Source organism: Salmo salar, chromosome ssa15, assembly GCF_905237065.1.
Source record: "Salmo salar chromosome ssa15, Ssal_v3.1, whole genome shotgun sequence".
Taxonomy (NCBI): domain Eukaryota; kingdom Metazoa; phylum Chordata; class Actinopteri; order Salmoniformes; family Salmonidae; genus Salmo; species Salmo salar.
In genome coordinates, this window is record NC_059456.1 from 64,256,209 (window position 1) to 64,277,388 (window position 21,180).

Consider the following 21,180-nt stretch of genomic DNA (forward strand, 5'->3'; position numbering starts at 1 on the left):
AGCCAATACAACACAGGAGTGGCTTCGGGACAAGTCTCTGAATGTCCTTGAGTGGCCCGGCCAGAGCCCGGACATGAACCCGATTGAACATCTCTGGTGAGATCTGAAAATAGCTGTGCAGCAACGCTCCCCATCCAACCTGACAGAGCTTGAGAGGATCTGCAGAGATGAATGGGAGTAACTCCCCAAATACAGGTGTGCCAAGCTTGTGGTGTCATACCCAAGAAGCTGTAATCACTGCCAAAGGTGCTTCGACAAAGTACTGAGTAAATGGTCTGAGTACTTATATAAATGTGATTTTTCAGTTTAAAATATATATAAATAAGAACAAATGAAAAATAAACTGGTTTTGCTTTGTCTTTATGGGGTATTGTGTAGATTGATTGAGGGGGGGAAAAAAACATTTGATCCATTTTTGAATAAGGCTGTAACGTAACAAAATGTGGATAAAGTCAAGGGGTCTGAATACTTTCCGAATGCACTGTATGTGTGCGTGCAATATGATTGTCTGGTATTTTCCTTCGTTAACGTCATAAGCCCATAGTGATGTTATTGGTATATCATAGTGTTGTTGTTGTTGGTATGGTCTGGCTAGGGCATTTCTAGTAAAGTGCTGCCCCTCTACCTAGTAATAATTTGTTCTTAATTGACTCGCCTGGATAGATCCAGGTTAAATACGAATAAAATACAACGAATCCCCACACTCGTAACAGGATTTCTGGAAAACGTACGGATTTTGGGAAAGTTACCAGAATTTTGCAACCCTACACACTCGACACTCGACACTCCCACGTCTCTTGTTTTGATGGTTGTCTCTTCTTCGGCTGCGGGGTGTGTTAGAGTTGCTATTTCTATTTCTGTGCAGGCGCCTGTGCCAAAATCTGTGTTCCAACATGACTCCACGCAGAGCTCGTGTGACTGAAAAAAAGAGATGTTGTCATCATCACATAATACGCCACTGTGGTTGAATAAACAATAACAACGCACTCCCCACCACTTGTTTTAGTAAACAGCTGAGGAATGGGGCTTGAGAAATACAGTGAGCTCCAAAATATTGGGACAGTGACACATTTTTGTTTGTTTTGGTTCTGTACTCCAGCGATTTGAAATGATACAATGACTATGAGCTTAAGGCGCAGGGTATTAATTTGAGGGTATTTTCAACCATATCGAGTGAACCGTTTAGAAATTTGTTCACTTTTTGTACATGGTCCCCTCATTTTAGGGGACCGAAAGTATATGGGACAAATTCACTTACAGTACCAGTCAAATGTTTGGACACACCTACTCATTCCAGGGTTTTTCTTTATTTTTTACTAGTGAAGACATAGTGACTAGTGAAGACATCAAAACTATAAAATAACATATGGAATCATGTAGTAACCAAAAAAGTGTTAAACAAATCAAATTATATTTTATATTTGAGATACTTCAAAGTAGTCACCCTTTGCTTTGATGACAGCTTTACACACGCTTGGCATTCTCTCAACCAGCTTCACCTGGAATGCTTTTCCAACAGTCTTGAAGGAGTTCCCAGATATGCTGAGCCCTTGTTGGCTGCTTTTCCTTCACTCTGCGGTCCAAATCTTCCCAAACCATCTCAATTGGGTTGAGGTCGGGTGATTGTGGAGGCCAGGTCATCTGATGCAGCACTCCATCACTCTCCCTCTTGGTCAAATTACCCTTACACAGCCTGGAGGTGTGTAACAGCAACCAAGAGTCCTGTTGAAGAGTCCTGATACTGTATATGTCTAAACACTTCTATGTTAATGTGGATGCTACCATGATAACAGATATTCATGAATGAATTGTGAATAATGATGAGTGAGAAAGTTACAACAACTAAAAACTCCCGTTATTGTAATGGTGAGAGGTTAGGATGGCTTGAGGGTATGATATATGTGTGATTCATTATTCATCATTCAGGACAATCCATAATCATGGTAGCATCCACATTAATGTAGACATGTTTTGAAACATCTTCTATTCATACATTTACCATTCCTTTCTATTTGGCACAAAATAATCTGAAACACAACCAAAACAAACATCAAATGCATCCAACACATTTGTAAAGTCAAACGTGTGATGTTATCAATGTGTGCTGTGCATATTGGACCAAATACTTCACTCTTTACTACTTCAATACACATTTAAGTTCATTTGTCCCAATACTTTTGGTCCCCTAAAATGGGGGAACTATGTACAAAAAGTGCTGTCATTTCTAAATTGTTCACCTGATATGGATGGAAGTACGCTAAAATGGGACAGTCCGCACCTTAACCTCGTAGTCATTGAATCATTTAAAATCGAAAGTGCTGGAGTACAGATCCAAAACAAAAACTGGACTGGGGCTTTAAAGGAAGGATGTGGTCAAAACACACACACACACGTTGCCATACACACACACGCTCGTTGCCATACACACACACGCTCGTTGCCATACACACACACGCCCGTTGCCATACACACACACGCCCGTTGCCATACACACACACGCCCGTTGCCATACACACACACGCTCGTTGCCATACACACACACACGCTCGTTGCCATACACACACACGCTCGTTGCCATACACACACACACGCTCGTTGCCATACACACACACGCCCGTTGCCATACACACACACGCTCGTTGCCATACACACACACGCTCGTTGTGTAACATGAACTACAGTTGTTGCTGGGATTTTTTAGGCGCGTAGAGATGCTTGTCAGTTTGACACAAATTTGTATACTATACTCTGACTCAAGGAGTGTTTGGCTTGGGGCGCCTCCCCAATTTAACTGTCAAGACAGTTTCCTTCTAGAATTACAATGTCTCAGGCCAGCAGAACAGACAGGGTTGTAGGGTAGATGTGAGGTGCATGGCTAAGGGTTGTAGGGACATTTAGGCTATGATATACTTATATAAGTTTGACTACGTGCTCCGGGAGAAATGTGTTGAAAATACTACAGCCATATCTCTCCAAAAATATCTGTAAATCAGCAATTAAAAAAAAAAAATAGATGTTTATTTAAACAGTTTGTTGACTGTGTCTTTCCTTGTGTCCTAGGTCTGTATATATTTTGCATTAGTATTGTTGCCCAGCCCCAACACTGTTGTTCTGTCCCCCAGCTAGCAGTGCCTGCTGCTCTATCAGAGTGCATGTAAAAGGCACCCTGCTCTCACCACTTACCTCTGCGCTGGTAGACTTCAACTGACTGTGTGCAGATACAGCAGGCTATAGTCATTTAGTTCAAATATTTCCTGTCACACAAACCACACCATTTCAATTCCAGATCATGAAATAAATTAGACTTGAAGCATGCTTTGTCATCTCCCTATCTGGGCCAGCTATAATGCTTGTTAGGCATAATGTCTAATTGACATACTGTGACCTTTTGACCTTTCTGCATAGCATATCAACTAAGAGCTATTATTGCTTTCCTATGCTGACACAGATCTACACATTTGAAAGAAAGAGTTGAGTCAAGCAATTACATAGAGTGGACATTGTGGATGTACATTCCGGGATTTCACGGTTCATTGAAATAATGTCAAAGATTCTCTGGAGGCATGTCCTGCAGCTGTAGTGTTGCTGGAAGGCTTAGGCTTCGATGCAGGGATGCCCATACCCCGTTATTAACTGCTAGACGGCATTGTGAAGCCGCTGTCCCGATGATGCCAGCACCTCCGCTCGGGAGGCTGGCAGATGAAAAACCATATGTCACCATCGCCGCCAGGCACTGGCAGCACATTTCTCTGCTTTTAGCCGGAGTACATGGCAACACACAGCGCTGGAACTGCAGAGTCAGGCACAGGCCTGCTTAGTCAGAGAGCGACTGCATAACGTACTGCCACGGCCAACGTTTGGCTCATATCCGATTACATTCTATAATTTCAGATGGCGTGATGAATCGAAATTCCATTTCATGGAAGGAAGAAACGTATATTTTCAATGAATCGGCCCGTTGTTCAATTCTTGGAAGTATTGACTGAATTGAAATGGAATTGACCATTGAGTGATAGGAAGGAAAGATTTAAATGGATTTGACCCCCATGCTCAAGCTGGCCGTTACGTAAGACCGTGACTTTGTAAAGCATGCCGCTGTCGCTGCTTGGCCAGACACCACACAGAGTATTCTGTTTCATCTGATCTAGTAAGCACATGGGGCACGTTGCCACAGCCCTGCAAGTCGCTCACTACACACACACACAGGCTAATGCGCAGATACATGCTGCATGGACGCAACCGTCACAATAACACTGTCACTCTCTCACCCTGCCCTGGGCCACTGTCCCCTGCCATCATAGAGAAGTGTAGTAGTAGTGGGCATTGTGACAGAATATGCCTTCCAATACTGTACAAATGTTTGGAACACGCTCAGGGTAACGCTCTCTCCGCTGCTGGGAGCTGTAGTTCTCTCAGGGTTATATCTCAGGGAGCTGTGGTTCTCTCAGGGGTATGCTCTAGTGTTTATGTGTCCGTGGATTGTGACATCCCATAATAGGCCCCTAACATTGCCAACAGCAGCGTCAGGCACTGAGACACAACGGGGAGGAGGGTTTCACAGAGCAGCAAGCGCCTGCAGAACATTTTGTTCCCTAGGCCAAATATACACATTTATGGGGAAGTATATTTACATGCTACACTGTTATGCAATTACAAACATTGCTTACATTAGCACATTATGCTACACTGTACACGTGATGCACTCAAATCACGGTGCATAGTCTTATAAACCATTCCGATGTCAACAAAATATAAACGTCACTCACAAAATCATGAAAAAGGCTCCCACTTATAATTGACATAATGGTGAAACACAACAATTCATTGTAATGTGTATGTTGTGTTACACATACTGTATATGCAACACATATTTGAGCTCTGTCGGTTGTCTAAGTATGCTCTCTTTGACAGGGAAGACAATTGTTATCCATCAGTTCTGTCACACTGGCTCAGTAAGTGTATGGCCTTCACGATAGTAGGATTAAAGACAAGGAGGACATGGATTCCACCTCCACCCTGCAGCCCTGGATCTCTCCTCATTCTTCTGCTCCCTCGCTTTCTGCGCTCTACTTTTAAACCCTCCTCCAGTTTTATGCTAGTCTTTCCTCTCTCCTTCCTCCCTCCTTGTCTCTTTTGCTTTCTTTTGATCTCTCATTTCTTCTCTACTATTTATCTCCCTCCATCTCTCTTTCGTCCTCTCCTCCCCTCTTTTTCTCTCCCTGTCTCCCTCTCTTTCTCCCCCCCCTCCCCTCTTTCTTTGTCTCTCCATTCTCCGTCCTCCCCTTCATTGACTCTCTCTCTCTCTCTCCTCCACCTCTCTTCTGCATGGTGCTTCAAGACTTGAGACTTAACAGCTGTAGTGTATTATCTATGTGATAAGAGAGATTTTACTGTAATCTACGTTAGAGAATCTCCCCGCTGCTCTGCTACTGTATGATCCCATCTGCCCTTCTATACTGTAACTAACATACATGTAAGACAATCCTCTCGATACTAGCTCTCCAATTCCCCTTTCCCGAATGGTCTTGCATACAAAACAGCTACAGTGCCTTCAGGAAGTATTTATACCCCTTGACTTGTTGCACATTTTGTGTTACGGCCTGAATTGAAAATGTATTAAATATATATACACACAGTACCCCATAATGACAAAGTGAAAACATGTTTTTAGAAATGTTTGCACATTTATTGAAATGTAAATACGGAAATGTCTCATTTACATACGCTTTCGTACCCCCTGAGTCAATACATGTTAGAATCACCTTTGGCAGCAATTACAGCTGCAAGTCTTTCTGGGTCAGTCTCTAAGAGCATTGCACACCTGGATTGTTAAAAAAATTATTCTAGCTCTGTCAAGTTGGTTGTTGATCGTTGCTAAATAGCCATTTTCAAGTCTTGCCATAGATTTTCAAGCAGATTTAAATAAAAATTGTAACTAGGCCACTCATGATCATTTAATGTCGTCTTGGTAAGTAACTCCAGTGTATATTTGGCCTTGTGATTTAGGTTATTGTCTTGCTGAAAGGTGAATTTGTATCCCATTGTATGTTGGAAAGCAGACTGAACCAGGTTTTACTCTATAATTTTGCCTCTACTTAGCTCTAAACCGTTTATATTTCTCATAAAAAATTCCCTAGTCCTTGCTGATGAGAGGAATACCCATAACATGATGCAGCCAACACCATGCTTGAAAATAGGAAGAGTGGTACTCATTGATGTGTTGTGTTGGATTTACCCCAAATATAACGCTTTGTATTCGGCAGTTTTACTTTAGTGCATTAATGCAAGCAGGATGCATGTTTCGGAATATTTTTATTCCGTACAGTCTTCCTTTTGTTCACTCTGTCATTTAGGTTAATATTGTGGAGTAACTACAATTTTGTTGATCCATCTTCAGTTTTCTCCTATCGCAGCCATTAATATCTGTAACTGTTTTGGCCTCAATGTAAAAATCCCTGAGCGGTTTCCTTCCTCTCTGGCAACTGAGTTAGGAAGGACACCTGTATCTGTGCAGTGACTGGGTGTATTGATTCACCATCCAAACTGTAATTAATAACTTCACTATATTCAAAAGGATATTCAGTGTCTGCTTTTTTTTACCCATCTACCAATAGATACCCTTTGCGAGGCATTGAAAAACCTCCCTGGTCTTTGTGGTTGAATCTGTGTTTGAAATTCACTGCTCGACTGATGGACCTTACAGATAATTGTATATGTGGAGTACAGAGATGAGGTAGTCATTCGAAAACCATGTTAAACACTATTATTGCATTTAATGCAACAAATTATGTGACTTGTTAAGCACATTTTTACTTAGGCTTTCCATAAATACTTATTGACTCAAGACACTTCAGCTTTTTTTTTATTTTTATTAATTTGTAAAAAAAATAATAATAATAATTAAACATAATTTGACTTTAACATTATGGGGTATTGTGTGTTGACCAGTGACACAAAATCTCAATTTAATACATTTTAAATTCAGGCTGTAACACAACAAAATGTGGAAGAAGTCAAGGGGGTTGTGAATACTTTCTGAAGGCACTGTATTTCTTCTGATTTAGAAATACAACTGAGTACATGCTTGGGGTTATCATAAAGAATTACCTTCAAGTGCTCCAGAAGAAACGGCTTTATGAATTCAGCAATGCTGTATATTAATCGGAGAGAATTGCATGTTGTTTTCCCCCTCGTAAGCCAGTTCAATAGCTACTGGTATTGGAATGAGATATGAATACATTAAGTTTGCTATTATATTTTGTGTGGGTATGTTTCTGAATTTAATCAATTTGGGGAGGAAATGTCGTGTGTGTGTACTGCCTTCTGATTCAGGTTGGGTTAAATGTGGAAGACACGTTTCAGTTGTACAACTGATGAGGTATCCCCCTTTCCCCCTTTTACTGCCGTAGACGTTTGCCGGAAGACTGGAGCTACTGTAGCTGCCACTAGGGGGAGTGCAATTCTAAGGCATAACCATCCAGATTGTCTTTCACTGTGTAGGAGCACACTGACATGACTCCTTGTTCTTAGTTATGATGATCAGGCTGATAAAAACCCCATCCTTAATCATATGAGAGACTAAGTATAATCACAGTTAGCCCTATTTAACTTCTACCACCCATCCATGAATTCATCCCCTAATTTTCTTTAATTTGTATTATTTATTTTAGCTTTATTTAACTAGGCAAGTCGGTTAAGAAGAAATTCTTATTTTCAACGTCGGCCTAGGAACAGGATGTAATTCCCTCCTGTATCTGCATACCATCCTTCCATCCCTCCTTCGCCCACCATCTTCCCATTTCTATCTCCCTGATTTATTCTTTCACTGTCTCTCTACACCTTATTCCACCATATTTCCTTTCCATCATCCTATAGATCGACCACTGCTTCTCATCTCCTCATCCACGCCTGAAGCCAGACCCCTCCCCCTCTCCTGGATCACCCTACCCCATGTAAAAGTGCTGATCTGTAGGCTTCCTCTCAACGTACAGGGCGCTGGGCAGGGCCATTTCTCTTTGTGTTTATTGACTTCACGTTCACATCTCCCTCTTAGTGGACGGCTGGACGCCATGAGATTCTCCTGGTGGATTATCAGTGATTGACTAGGAATGTTAAAGTGAGCGGGTGTCACACTACTAAAATGCCCCATATCGGTCTGTATTAGTAGACCGCAGTTCACTGGACAATAGAGACAGTGAGAGCATGTCAAGCAGATCAGCTCATTCATTCTGATTGATTGCTCAACTCCACGGTGCGCCCTTTACCCGACTTTCAGTTTGCTGGACCAGCAGATTCATATTAATACAGCACCATGAGGATATATCGCTAGCGATAAAGAAGCCATATTTGTCTTCTAGCTCAGGGTTTCCCAAACTCGGTCCTGCCCCCATTAGTTGAATCAGCTGTGTAGTACTAGGGCAAAAACCAAAACGCACCCTGGGGGACACACCGTTATTCCTCCAGCAAACTGTACGGTTGGCACTATGTATTCGGACAGGTAGCGTTCTCCTGGCATCCGCCAAACCCAGATTTGTCCGTTGCACTGCCAGATTGTGAAGCATGATTCATGATTCACTCCAGAGAACGCGTTTCCACTGCTCCAGAGTCCAATGGCGGCGAGCTTTACACCACTCCAGCCGACGCTTGACATTGCGCATGGTGATCTTAGGCGTGTGTGCGGCTGCACGGGTACGGAAACCCATTTCTTGAAGTTCCCGACGAAGAGTTCTTGTGCTGACGTTATTTCCAGTGGCAGTTTGGAACTCGGTAGTGAGTGTTGCAACTGAGGACAGACGATCAGCACTCGGCGGTCCTGTTCTGTGAGCTTGTGTGGCTGAGCTGTTGTTGCTCCTAGACCTTTCCACTTCACAATAACATCACTTACAGTTGACTGGGGCAGATCTAGCAGGGCAGACATTTGACGAACTGACTTGTTGGAAAGGTGTCATCCTATGACTGTGCCGTGTTGAAAGTCACTGAGCTCTTCAGTACGGGCCGTTCTACTGCCAATGTTTGTCTATGGAGATTGCATGGCGGTGTGCTCGATTGTATGCATCTGTCAGCAACGGGTGTGGCTGAAATAGCCGAATCCACAAATTTTGAAGCGGTGTCCACATACATGTGTATAGTGTATTCTTAGAGTGACTAATGCTGAAAGCATTTATTAGCAGGAACAGGGTTTCCCAAGCTCAGTCCTGAACTAAAGAAAGAGCCTTGAATGAGTAGGTGTGTCCAAACTTTTCAATGGTACTGTACATATTCTACATGGACCAAAAGTATGTGGACACCTGCTCATCGAACACATATATTATACATGTATATATATAATATATCTCTTCTCATATGGCAAAACACTGCTATCTGCATCTGTCTGTATCCTCAGAGATGTGTTGTGGTTCATGTCCGCATCAGGCCCTGAAAGAGATCACAACCATTAATGTGTATGAATCAGACCCATGTGTTGACCAGTTGATTCTCCCATCTCTCTTCCCCCTCAGACACACACTCTAAACTGCTGTGATCACAGAGACCCACCCACACTAACGCCTGTAGTGCTTTTCACTTCAATTAGACTTGATGCTCTAATGGATTTGTCTGTATGACTCCTCAAACAGTGAGTTGAGATGGATGAAACAATTGCGGCGATCTGAAAACATTGTGTTAAGTTCATAAACCCACCGTTGATGTTGATGAATCCATACCGCTGTGCATTTGCGTGGTCTAATTCAATAGGTTACTTTCACAATGGTTTAGTAAATTCACACTAAATGAAAATGCAATAATTCTGCAGTAACACAATAGCCTACTTGTTGGCAGTCCACAGTGTCAGTTCAGTAGAATGTATTATGCATTCAAGGAACAAATCGTGATTAAAAAGAGACAAACTGTCAGTGTGTGGTTAGTTTTGTGAGATGCGTATAAATGGGGCACCCAGGCTTTGTGATAAGCTACTGATTGATTGTTTGCATTAATGAATCCCTCACTGTCTCTGCTCACAATAGGTGTTCAGTGTTGCTGCCTGTCTCTGTGTGTTGTATTTCTGGGTGCCATTGGCTGGGTCTTCTGGATCACAGGAAGCCCATATTATGCCAGGAAGTGTGTGAAAGGGGGCAAGCCACGACTGCCAGTCAGTGGGAGAGCGAGCAAAATGCCCAGATCAACAGGACCTTTTGTGCGTGCGTGCGTGCGTGCGTGCGTGCGTGTGTGTGTGTGTGTGTCTGCCTCCATGTGCATGCATGCGTGTGCATGTGTGAAGCAGTATGGGGGATGGTGATGATGGATGGGGGTTGAATAATGATGAGGCCCAGGCCTCATTCTTACCCCTGTTTCTCATGGACACTGGGACAGCGTGGTACAACAGTCTGACACCGCTTCTCAGACGCACAGTGGAGAACAGACCCGCGCTTGTCTTCCAAGTGCAAATCACCAGTCGATCGGGGAAGCTGTGTCTCTCTCATCTCAGGCACCGTGTGCTGCTCCTCGTTTGAACAATGTGGTAATGGGGATGATTTGCGCCTGTTTGATCCAGGGCATTGTTCTGTCACCTCCATCCAATTGAATAAATTCCATTTCCATTCCATTGTATTTTTTTCTGCATACCTCTGCCAATACTCTTCATACCACCTATTCTCATGTGTCCATTCACACCTCAGATATTCAATTACTTTATAAATAGCTTCATGTAGAGACCGGGTATATTCATTCTCTCGTACAATTCATGTGCCGTTGTGTTCGCTGCAATTCCTCATTGACCTTGATGGTTTAAGGGGGAAATCAGCAGTTGCTACATCCACTTATAAATTAATTATATGTACCAATTGATTATTGAAGAATATAATTAATAAATGCCCCATGAGCTTAGTTCAACTATCATACCCCATCAGAACTCAAAATATAAGCTTGTGTTACTCCAATGTTTTTAAACAAAGTAAATGTAAACCAACTATATAGCCTCAAAACATGGTTAACTATAATTTTGTTATCATGAATGGTCAGTCCTTACGTCTACGAATTTGAGAATGGTTGCATTTCTCCAATCCTACCCTTCAGCTTTTTACTGAAACGGGCAGGGAATTGCTTTGTTGTTTCAACTGCTGATCACTGCTTTCAAGCAACATTGCATGCCCTGCTTCTACCTTAGAGGATTTTATTCCCTAAACAACTCGGCCCTTGTAGCCTCTGCCTATTCTGATTACAGCATGGGTGTACACTCATGCAGTCGTGGACAATATTGTGGCCACTCCCCATCGACGACGTCGGGCCAATGAGAGCGCTTCCATTTGCAGTTTCAGTAGTACCATAGTGTTGCCCGGCAACCAGAGTCGGCACATTTCTGGGAGGTCCTGTGTGGATGGCAGCAGCTGTTATTCACTTCAGGAGAGAGACAGAGCGAGAGAGAACATGTTAAGGTACAGAGATTGAGGGAGGAGAGACAGTTTAGTCAGAGAGGAGGAAAAGGAGGAGCAGAAGAGGGAGTCAGAGACACAGTGAGAGAGGTAGAGGAGCCACCATCTCTTGCCTTCATCAAGAAAGTTTGCTTCTGCGACCAAAGAGGAGGAGGAGGAGGAGGAGAGGGAGGCAGAAGAATAGGCCATTTCTAAGCCTGGTTGAGACGGTGTCTATCAGAGCAGAGAAGAGAGGGATGTGTGGTGTATGGAGGATTCGTCCTCTGTGCTTCTGCACTCCAACACACTACAGTACCTGTGCCTGCTGGAGCAGTGGATCTATAGCCATGCCTCCCCACAGGCTCCCAGCCTGACACACTCTGGAGGGACGGGAACAGAGGACAGCCTGGGTGACCTGGATACGAGCTGAGCAGAGCTGAGCTGAGGCAGTCCCACAGTGTGCAAGTTATTTGAGACAGATCCTGACTTCAACTGGGTTTGGGTTGATCCAAACAGATCCAAATAGGTTTTAGTCTGAATCTTGATCTAAAGCTGGTGTTTGTTGAAACACGTCCAGAGCTGTTCTGGCCTGCGTAGGACCATAGAAGTTCTGTAGTGGTCCATAGAGGTTTAACCGCTCAGGACCAGGACAGTTTGCCAGAAGAGGAGAATCCATGTCTGGCAATCCACACAGTGAACAACTGGGCAACGTTCTACATCGGTTGTGCCATGATGTTTACTGGATCTGCTAACAAGAACATACCACACCTGGCACAGGAACCTACACCTGGCACCATGGACTAACCTGCTCTGAGTCGCTTTATAGTGGCCCCCTGTTGATCTTTTGCAGGAGAACTTAGGAGCAAAAAATGTGGAAATTAAAGACCTTCTGTATGGATTACTGGCATGTGTTGTGTCTACATCCTCACAATACCTTTCATAAGAGGTAAGTTGACTTTGGACTAGGTGTGTTTGTTTTGAAGTTCTGCAGGATAGGATAAGATGTGCCTGTGGCTTATGGATCTTTTCTTCCTGCTCTTATTAGAACACTCCAAACGTCAATTAAAACTATATGAAAGAATGTATATAGATTCATGTTTTAGAGACAAACTGTAAAAACGACAACAGAACAGTGTTTAGGCATATTGCTGACTGAACATTGCTCTGGGGCCTGAGCTGACTGGACCGCAATTGATTTCCCTGAGAGAAACTAGTTGAGGTCATTTATATTCCTGCACTACTTGGTTAACTCACTTGGTCTCTTGGTGATGCTTGTCTACTTAATGGTTTCTAGTGTAAGGGACTGGAGCCGCTAAGTGCTTAGGAGGAGAGAAAAGGTGTGACTTGACTCAGCAGCCACTCCTCCTCCTCCTCCCTCTTGGTCTTCACCTTTCACCTAGTGCAGGATCTCTACAGGGTTGTTCATTCTGTTTACTGCGCTCATCGGAGCAGATTGTGAATCTGTTTTTGAGTGTTTATAACCTACACATTACAGGTTAGGAATTTATTAATGTTACTGCAGGGGCTCCTTGGAATGTTATAGGATTAGATTTGTTGGATGATTGGATCACAACTCGGTGTTATCAGCTTAGTCGCAGAAACAAGGAGTGGGAAATACTATTCAATCGGCTTTAAGTAAGTGCAGGGCAGGTCATTGTACTGAATCTAGAAATTAGGGTTTCCTCTCAGCTTTGATATGCAGAGCTGTACATACAGTAGGTAGTTTATGCGATAGGTAGTTGGATCCCTGCTCACTTCTCACGAACCAATTTATCCTCTCCAATTCCCCTGCAACTCTACAGGGATTATAAAGCACCCCTCATGTCTCTGACTGCCTGTCACAACATAGATAGCTGTCGTTCTGTATTCCAGTAGAGCTGCAGTGATTACCCCATGAATCTGTTCAGAATGCAAATGTTTAGCTGACTCCCACAGAATAGATATGCTCTATTACAATCAAGGGGAACAACCAAGGGCAGACTGGAGATATATATATATATACATATATATATATATATATATATATACACACACACAATAAAAGCTTTATAACGTAGGCTGCCATTCCAAAGGCTATCTGACAGTCTCCTGGCTGTTTTCTATGTGATCGTGTTGCTTTGTGTTTTTCTGATGCCACTTCATGCAGGACCCCCCCCCCCCCCCGCCAACACAGATGTGTGTAAGAAACACTCATATTGGGCATTTTCAAGCTTCAAGAGCAATGAGAAAATGGTTTTATGTTCTACATAACCATAGAGCATCCGTACTCCCTGATGATAATCGAAACAATAATGGTCAAATGTCTGTTTTAATAACTATCAGCTGCTGCAACTTCATGACTGTTATGCTGATAATGATATACATCACAGGCATAGCCTACATGTGGAGTTTTACTGATGCATTACCCATATAGTTAGTTTGATGTTGCCGACAGCGTCAGAACTGAGCTGCGTTTGGAGACATGAAAGACTGATCCAAGGCCTGTGGAACCCTCAGAAGCACCTGTCACATCTATATATGCTAATGTATTCGCTCACACACACGCAAACATGCACACTATGGTCATTAGTATTCAGAGCACGAGGACATGTCCATAATGCATTATTAATGCATTACATAGCAGTTTTTATACCCTGAAAATTGTGCCTCCTGACATTTTATATTGCTGTGAATCCCCATAAGCTGTAGGTACAAATGTCATAGTGTGGTTGAGTTGATCCCGTGGTGTAAAGTAACTAAGTAAAAATAAGTGTTTTTTTGGGTTATCTGTACTTTACTATTTTACTGCCATACATTTTTCCTGACTCCCAAAAGTACTCGTTACATTTTGAATGGTCTGGCATGACAGCAATATGGTCCAATTCATGCCTACTGCCTCTGATCTGGCGGACTCACTAAACACAAATACTGGGTTTGTAAATGATGTGTTGGAGTGTGCCACTGTCTATACGTACATTTTAAAAACCAGAAAATCGTGCCGTATGATTTACTTAATATAAGGGATTTGATGTATAGCATTTACTTTAACTTTTTACTTGAATAATTTTCCCATCACGACTTAAGTACATTTAAAACCAGATACTTTAAGACTTTTACTAAAGTAGTATTTTACTGGGGGATTTTCCTTTTACTTTAGTCATTTTCTCTCTCTCTGACACTATAGTTTCTTGGAAAATATTTAGCATTACAGTGCTGTTGTTTTTTTTATTCCATTATCAAAACCTGTTATAGAAGCCAAGTAATTTATGCTTGGTCTAAAAGACTTCATTATGCTCCTAATTCCTCAGAGTCACTGGAAAGATGTAGTCATGGGGCGTAACTCGAAACACCAGCAAAGGGTTTACGGTAACATGGTTACATTGAGTTCCACGGCTTTAGTAGCTGTGTTGTTAAAGCAAGGCCGCTGTAGTAACTCAAAACAGCCTCTCCCAGCTGCTGAACTGGGGCTAACCCTCCCCCTCTTTGGCCTTCCCATTGAGAGCTCTGTCGTTCTTGGGTATGGGCCCATGTATTACCACAGGCACATACACGTACACGGCACAGCACACAGGCATGCCTTGCCCACCGCCAGTGGCTATCACAGGCAGTCCCATCCAGATGGGTCAGGGTGCATTTGTAAGGAAGGAAAAAGAAGGGGTGTCCTCAAAGAAAGGAGAGAGGGAGGGGTTGTGTAGTAGTTCACAGTGTGGGTGGAGAGCCTTTGTTACGAGGAGGGGCGATTTTAATCTGTTAGCCTAGACATACTGTACTGAGCCTTTACCTAACTTGGTCATCAGGCAAACTTGCTAGTCTAGCAACTTTGAGTGTGGACTCGGGCAGGATAAACTGGGACAGGGAACTTCTAAAAGGCGCAGCTGAAGAAACTGGAGCCAGAAGAGAAAGAATTGTGTTTTTCTATGGAAAGTAAAGGATGCGGGGTGTAATTTGTGGTCTAGTATATGGGAGTTGGTACAGTGTGTCTCACCACTGACTGTTATAGGGGGAGTTGCCACAGTTTGGTGCGTTTGGGACATTTTGAAACTTCCTCCCTGCGTGTTCCATGCTGCACATTTTTTCCCCTGCGTGTCTGGTGTCTGCAGTGATGTCACTGCCGCGTGGAATGTGATGTGGAAGTACTGCATTTCAAGCCGAACAATAAGGTAGGAGATTATCTGTAATGACTCCTACTGCCTGGTCTGGTAAAAGACCGCTAGCGTTGGTTCATTTCTGACTGGCCCCAGAGAGAGGGAAGCACTTCTGGAGAAATGTTACATATTCAATACCCTGGAAGTGCATCATCATCAGTGTTATGTTAAATCCACACATAGACAGTAGGAGTGGCAGCAATGCAACATGTCCTAGATTTTGCATTACATACCCATAGTAACCCAATCATTAATTGGAAATGAAGATATGTTAAAAACTTAGAGGCAATGCAGAGGAGGAGGGCTCATCTCAGGTAGTCCTGTGGGGTAAATTGGAATATGAGAGGACATTTTATTCAAAGAAGCAATCTGTTCCTGAATGAACCCAAATGTCCCTAGAACAAAGTGTTAGAATAACATGATCTGGGTCTAAATACATTTTTTTTTTTTTACGTATTTTTAAAGGCCCAGTGCAGGGAAAAACTTTATTTTCTGGTATTTTATATACATTTCCACACTATGAGGTTGGAATAAATGATTATAATGGCCTTTTTGTGTAAGAGTTGCTTGATAAGACAACATGAAATGTCAGCCTGTTTTAGTAGAATGGAGTTTTGGCCTGCCTGGTTACGGACACAGAGTTTCTGTATCCCAATTTGGCCAGGCTAAAAATCTGGATATTTCTGCGCATGTAAAGTTTTTTTTTTTTACATAGCTGCGTGCCCACTCCGCTGCGTGCCCACTCCGCTGCCTAAGTAGCTCAAATCAAATCAAATTCTATTTGTCACATACACATGGTTAGCAGATGTTAATGCGAGTGTAGCGAAATGCTTGTGCTTCTAGTTCTGACAATACAGTAATATCCAACGAGTAATCTAACCTAACAATTACCTTATACACACAAGTGTAAAGGAATGAATAAGAATATGTACATAAAAAAAATATCTGAATGAGTGATGGTATAGAATGGCATAGGCAAGATGCAGTGGATGGTATAGAGTACAGTATATACATATGAGATGAGTAATGTAGGGTATGTAAACATATAAAAGTGGCATTGTTTAAAGTGGCTAGTGATACATTACATCTAGATGGCAAGATGCAGTAGATGGTATAGAGTACAGTATATACATATGAGATGAGTAATGTAGCGTATGTATACATTATATGAAGTGGCATTGTTTAAAGTGGCTAGTGATACATTTATTACATCAATTTTTCCATTATTAAAGTGGCTGGAGTTGAGTCAGTATGTTGGCAGCAGCCACTCAATGTTAGCTGCTGTGCTGAGTGTGCTGCTGCAGCTCCCGCCGCATTTCCCTGCTTGATCGCCTTTGTCTGGTCACTGGTGTAGCCTACAAACTTCATGTTGTACACAAAACTGTTCAAACTATTGCATTGCATGCCTCAGTAAGCATAATGCAGCTATTTACATGTTTTACACAAAATACATTATTGGCATGTTCGTACAAACTTTGTTGTCAGTATTGCAAACATAAGCACGACACAAACAGGCAGTCTAGCGATTTCATGTTCTTCTAAACTGCTGAGTTGCATGCAGCTATTTACTCACGATATCAGCATATATCTATAAAGATCTCGCCCATTCTCAGAGTTTTTTCATCGGTCCGGAAACACCCTCGGCTGCCTAGAACGTTTGGCTGCCCGGAGGCGGAACGCAGCAAGACAGACACACAGTCTTATTAGCAATTTAATGTTGTCGTTTTTTCACCATCATTGCAAACATTGGCTAAGCTGCGCAGGAAGCAGACAGGCAGTTAAGTACTGTTCCTTTTTTGTTGTTGAGGAACTACAATATGGCAGCAACTATAAAGATTAGCCAACGCTGATTAGTTTTTCTTTCTCCAAAGAGTTTTGACTGCGTCCTGTTTGTGCAACTGCAATATCCGTGACAACAGACAGAGAAGGTTGTAGCCTTCATAACATATGTTTTGGAATGATCATTCACATCGCCGCATGATACTTTTTTTTTTCTTCCGTTGTTCAGAAATATGAGGCAGAGACAGGCCTAGGCTACATCATCATGGCTCAGAAGAGGGTGAGCGAAGTGAGTGTGAGCAGCAGCTACGTTAGAAAAACAAATGTGTGCTTAAAATAACACATGAACAGAACATGATCCAGAGGGGCGGGCGTTGGCGAAAACTCTGTATCCGTAGCCATGGCTCATTTAGTTAATAGACCAATAAGAGAGTTCCAAATTTCTCTGCCAATAACAGCAAATGTTCTGTTTTCCCCTCCCCACTCAGACCACTCCCAGACAATCCTAGTAAAATTCTTGCTTGAGAAATTGCTCTTTGCTAAGAAGCTATTTTTGTTTGTTTACAATTAAAATGGTCAAAAATAATCACAGTAAGGTACCTAATTGTTACCCAGAAATGATTTTATATTGAGATAAAAAGGGCTGCATTGGACCTTTAATAGGCTAGTGTTGTGATGCTGTGATTGGCTTATTCTATTTACTTCTTCCTGACTTTGCACCTTTGTGTAGTTCTGAGCCATCCATCTTCTGAACCCAGTTGGGCTGATTTAAATAAACTGTTATCTCTCCCTCACAAGACATGGACTGACCCAGGAGTTAAATTCCTGTCTCTTCAAAACACACTGTGCTTCTGAAAAGTTTTCATTTTGAACTCATGTTTTCTCCACTTTTCTCCAGCCTCCTCCCGGAGTTGTCTCCTCTGATAAAATCTCAGACTCTGAAGCTTTCACAGGTGTCTCGTTCAAGTGGAGTTAGTCTCTGGCAGGAACAAAATGTTGTTTTGCAAGAAAGGCTTGCTAGACTGTCTGAAGTGAAGAGGCTTTTGAGGGACTTGTTGAAAACAATGGTCTGACTGACAGTGAGAGCAGCTGAAATGACACATTAGAAGCAAAGCAACCTGATCTGATCCTAACTCCAGGGCAGCGAGTGGAGTGGATCACAGCAGCCATGACTTATTTACTGTGCGTGTGTGTCTGGATAGCGTCTCTGGTGCCGAACGCTCCTGCATCCCGTCCCCAATCCAGAGGGAAAAACAAGAGGCTGTTGGGTTTTATCTGAATGTTAAAGCCAGTGGAGTCTACTGTTGTCTCATACACTTCCTGCATCTCCAACTGTGTCTGTGTCAGTCGTTGTGTCCATGTCAGTGTCTGTAACTCTGTTTGTGTCGACACTGGGGGGGAATAGGCTGAAATCGGGGTTGTTGTGACACAACCGTGCCTCAGGATAGACTCTAGGAAGAGCAAATGGACTAACCCAGCCCAGTGGGAAGTACAGGCCAGAATGTGGAACTGGTCTGAAGCTGTTCTGACTTAAACTGGACATCTTGACAAACAACAGCATCTTGACCTTCATCTGGGCCCAGAGAAGATAGACTCCGGATTTTGCACGTTTGGTCACTGTGTTGGTACGCTGGGTGTATGTTGAGAGATCTTTTCTGTGCCGAGAGGAGACAGACGTGTGTAATGGAATAGCTGTAATATGACGTGTAGTCCCACTGTGGTGAGTTCACTTCTGGTGTGGAACAGCTTAGACATGTCTGGGGAAATCATTTTGGTCAGAAATGCCATTTGAGGGAGATGGTAATGAGCAGTTGTTGCCATTCTGAAGTGTGGTTGTTTTCCAGCCAACAGTATTGAACAGTTTGATATTTGTATTTGTTGAAGTATGGATTGATCATGTTGAAAGTTGTGCGTCATTCTCACAAGTTCAGAACACACACACACACACACACACAGTTGCTTTAGGTCCAAACTCACAAGTTTACTCACCTGTGTTCATGATTGATTTTGCACCCAAAGTGAGCGTATTCAATTGGAAATTACACAGTATTCATTTGTATCCTCTAGATGTTTTCTTGTGTGACAACAGTAAGTCCCTTTACTGTTGGCTATGTGTGTGTGTATGCAGTTCTTTATCTCTATTGAATGTTGGAGTGAGTGTCCACATCTCAATAATTTAAACGTGTTACTCCCAGAAGGTAGACTGCACCTTGAACACTGAATGCATAAAAGTATAGCCCTTTCTGTGATTGCTGAACATCAATTCTTAGAATGGTCCTTGTGCACTGCAGTTGGTCATGTGTTGTGATCAATGATTTATTTATACACTATACACTAGATGACTGACAGAGGGCACTGTGTTGAAGCCACCGTGCCTCCATCTTGGCACTCCCACACCGTTGTAAAACATTTTTGGAATGTATTTATTAATGTCTACATTCATTTTTGCCACATTTATTCTATTACAAACACCTTAATGCATACTTTTAAATTGTCAAAATCTATAAAAAATATTTTCCTAAAAGTACCATTTTTAGAGATTACTAATGTTACTGTCCCCACTACAGCAACAACAAATGTAGTGTACAATTTACATTTACATTTCAATGGTGTACCAGATAAATTGCAGTGGTTTGCATTTACATTTACATTTTAGTAATTTAGCAGACGCTCTTATCCAGAGCGACTTACAGTAGTGAATACATTAATTTCATGCATTTTGTTTTTGTACTGGCCCCTCGTACTGGCCCCCCGTGGGAATCGAACCCACAACCCTGGCGTTGCACACACCATGCTGGCGTTGCAAACACCATGCTCTACCAACTGAGCCAGAAGGGATAGGCCCATTCTATGAAGTATATTTCAATGATCGCAACGTCACCCACCCTGTGTTCAAGAGCATGTTGTGAAATAGTTTGACAACCCTGTTTGTAAGCTTTTAAATTCTATCCAACTCAACCGTTCATTTCCCATGATGAAGACATGGTAGGGTGGGGTATATGCAAAATGGGTCAACTTTGATCTGAATGTTTTGGCATTCAGGGCCACTTTCTGACCACTTCTTGTTTAAAACAAAAGGGCTGCTGTCAAAAAGTGATTGAATTCAATTGGATTTACCCCTAACTAATGAGTACTGATAGAGTTATTGGGTTAAGATCGTCTCAGTTGTTGAAATCTCTTGTGGTAGGCACACTACATTATCAGTTGTTTTGCTACGGCAGTGAAGCTACGCTCTTTCACACCTTCCCCATTCTTTCACTTTAATTTTCAGCACAGTATCCTAGTGCTGATGACCAGAATACACTAAGAAATGCCACAATGTACATTGACTCCGGCATATACTTCTATTTACATGATCAGTGTAGCTGTAACTGCTGTAGCTCAAAGGCAGGCACTGCCTCCTTCTCTTCTTCTGCATCTTTCTCTAGCAGCCCTTGTGTTCTCTTACTTTTGATGTCATATTCCTTAGCATCTCGTCTCTGTGGCTGCCTGGTGGGTAATGAGGGAGCGTGCTGCATTAACTTATGTAATGATGAGAGAGGAGAGGAGGGGGTGGGGACGATAGGAGAGAATAGATGAGCTCATGTTGCTGCACTGCAGCGCTCACACACACTGCACCATATGGTTTATGCCACACGAGCGTACACACACACACGCACGCTCCCAAAACACATGCACACAAAGAGTACGGTGCCACTACCTCTAGCCAGAATTAGCTACCAATTTAGCTCTACTGCAGAATCACAAGGTTGCCATCTTCTTTATATCGTTGTCTGTCTTTGAATGATATGATGTGAGTGAAGAGGTATTTGTTTGTTTGTGTGTTTGTTTGTGTGCAAGAGCTGTACAAAGTAGGAGCACATGAAGAGTTTCATTCCAAAACGCTATACACT

General features: G+C 42.5%; 1 protein-coding gene across 5 annotated transcripts in view; it reads left to right on the plus strand.

Annotated features, from left to right (window-relative positions):
- Window positions 1-21,180, plus strand: part of LOC106571902 (IQ motif and SEC7 domain-containing protein 1) — a 191,660-nt gene that overhangs the window by 114,346 nt on the left and 56,134 nt on the right. Inside the window, exon 1 of one of the 5 annotated variants that reach the window (XM_014145445.2) lies at window positions 11,453-12,330. The exons of 3 other annotated variants lie outside the window; for them this stretch is intronic. In XM_014145445.2, the coding sequence (XP_014000920.1) occupies window positions 12,254-12,330 (77 nt within the window). In that variant the 5' untranslated portion in view covers window positions 11,453-12,253. Of the gene's footprint in view, window positions 1-11,452; window positions 12,331-15,111; window positions 15,524-21,180 lie in introns of those variants that run through there. One more of the 5 variants, XM_014145447.2, reaches the window with a different exon arrangement.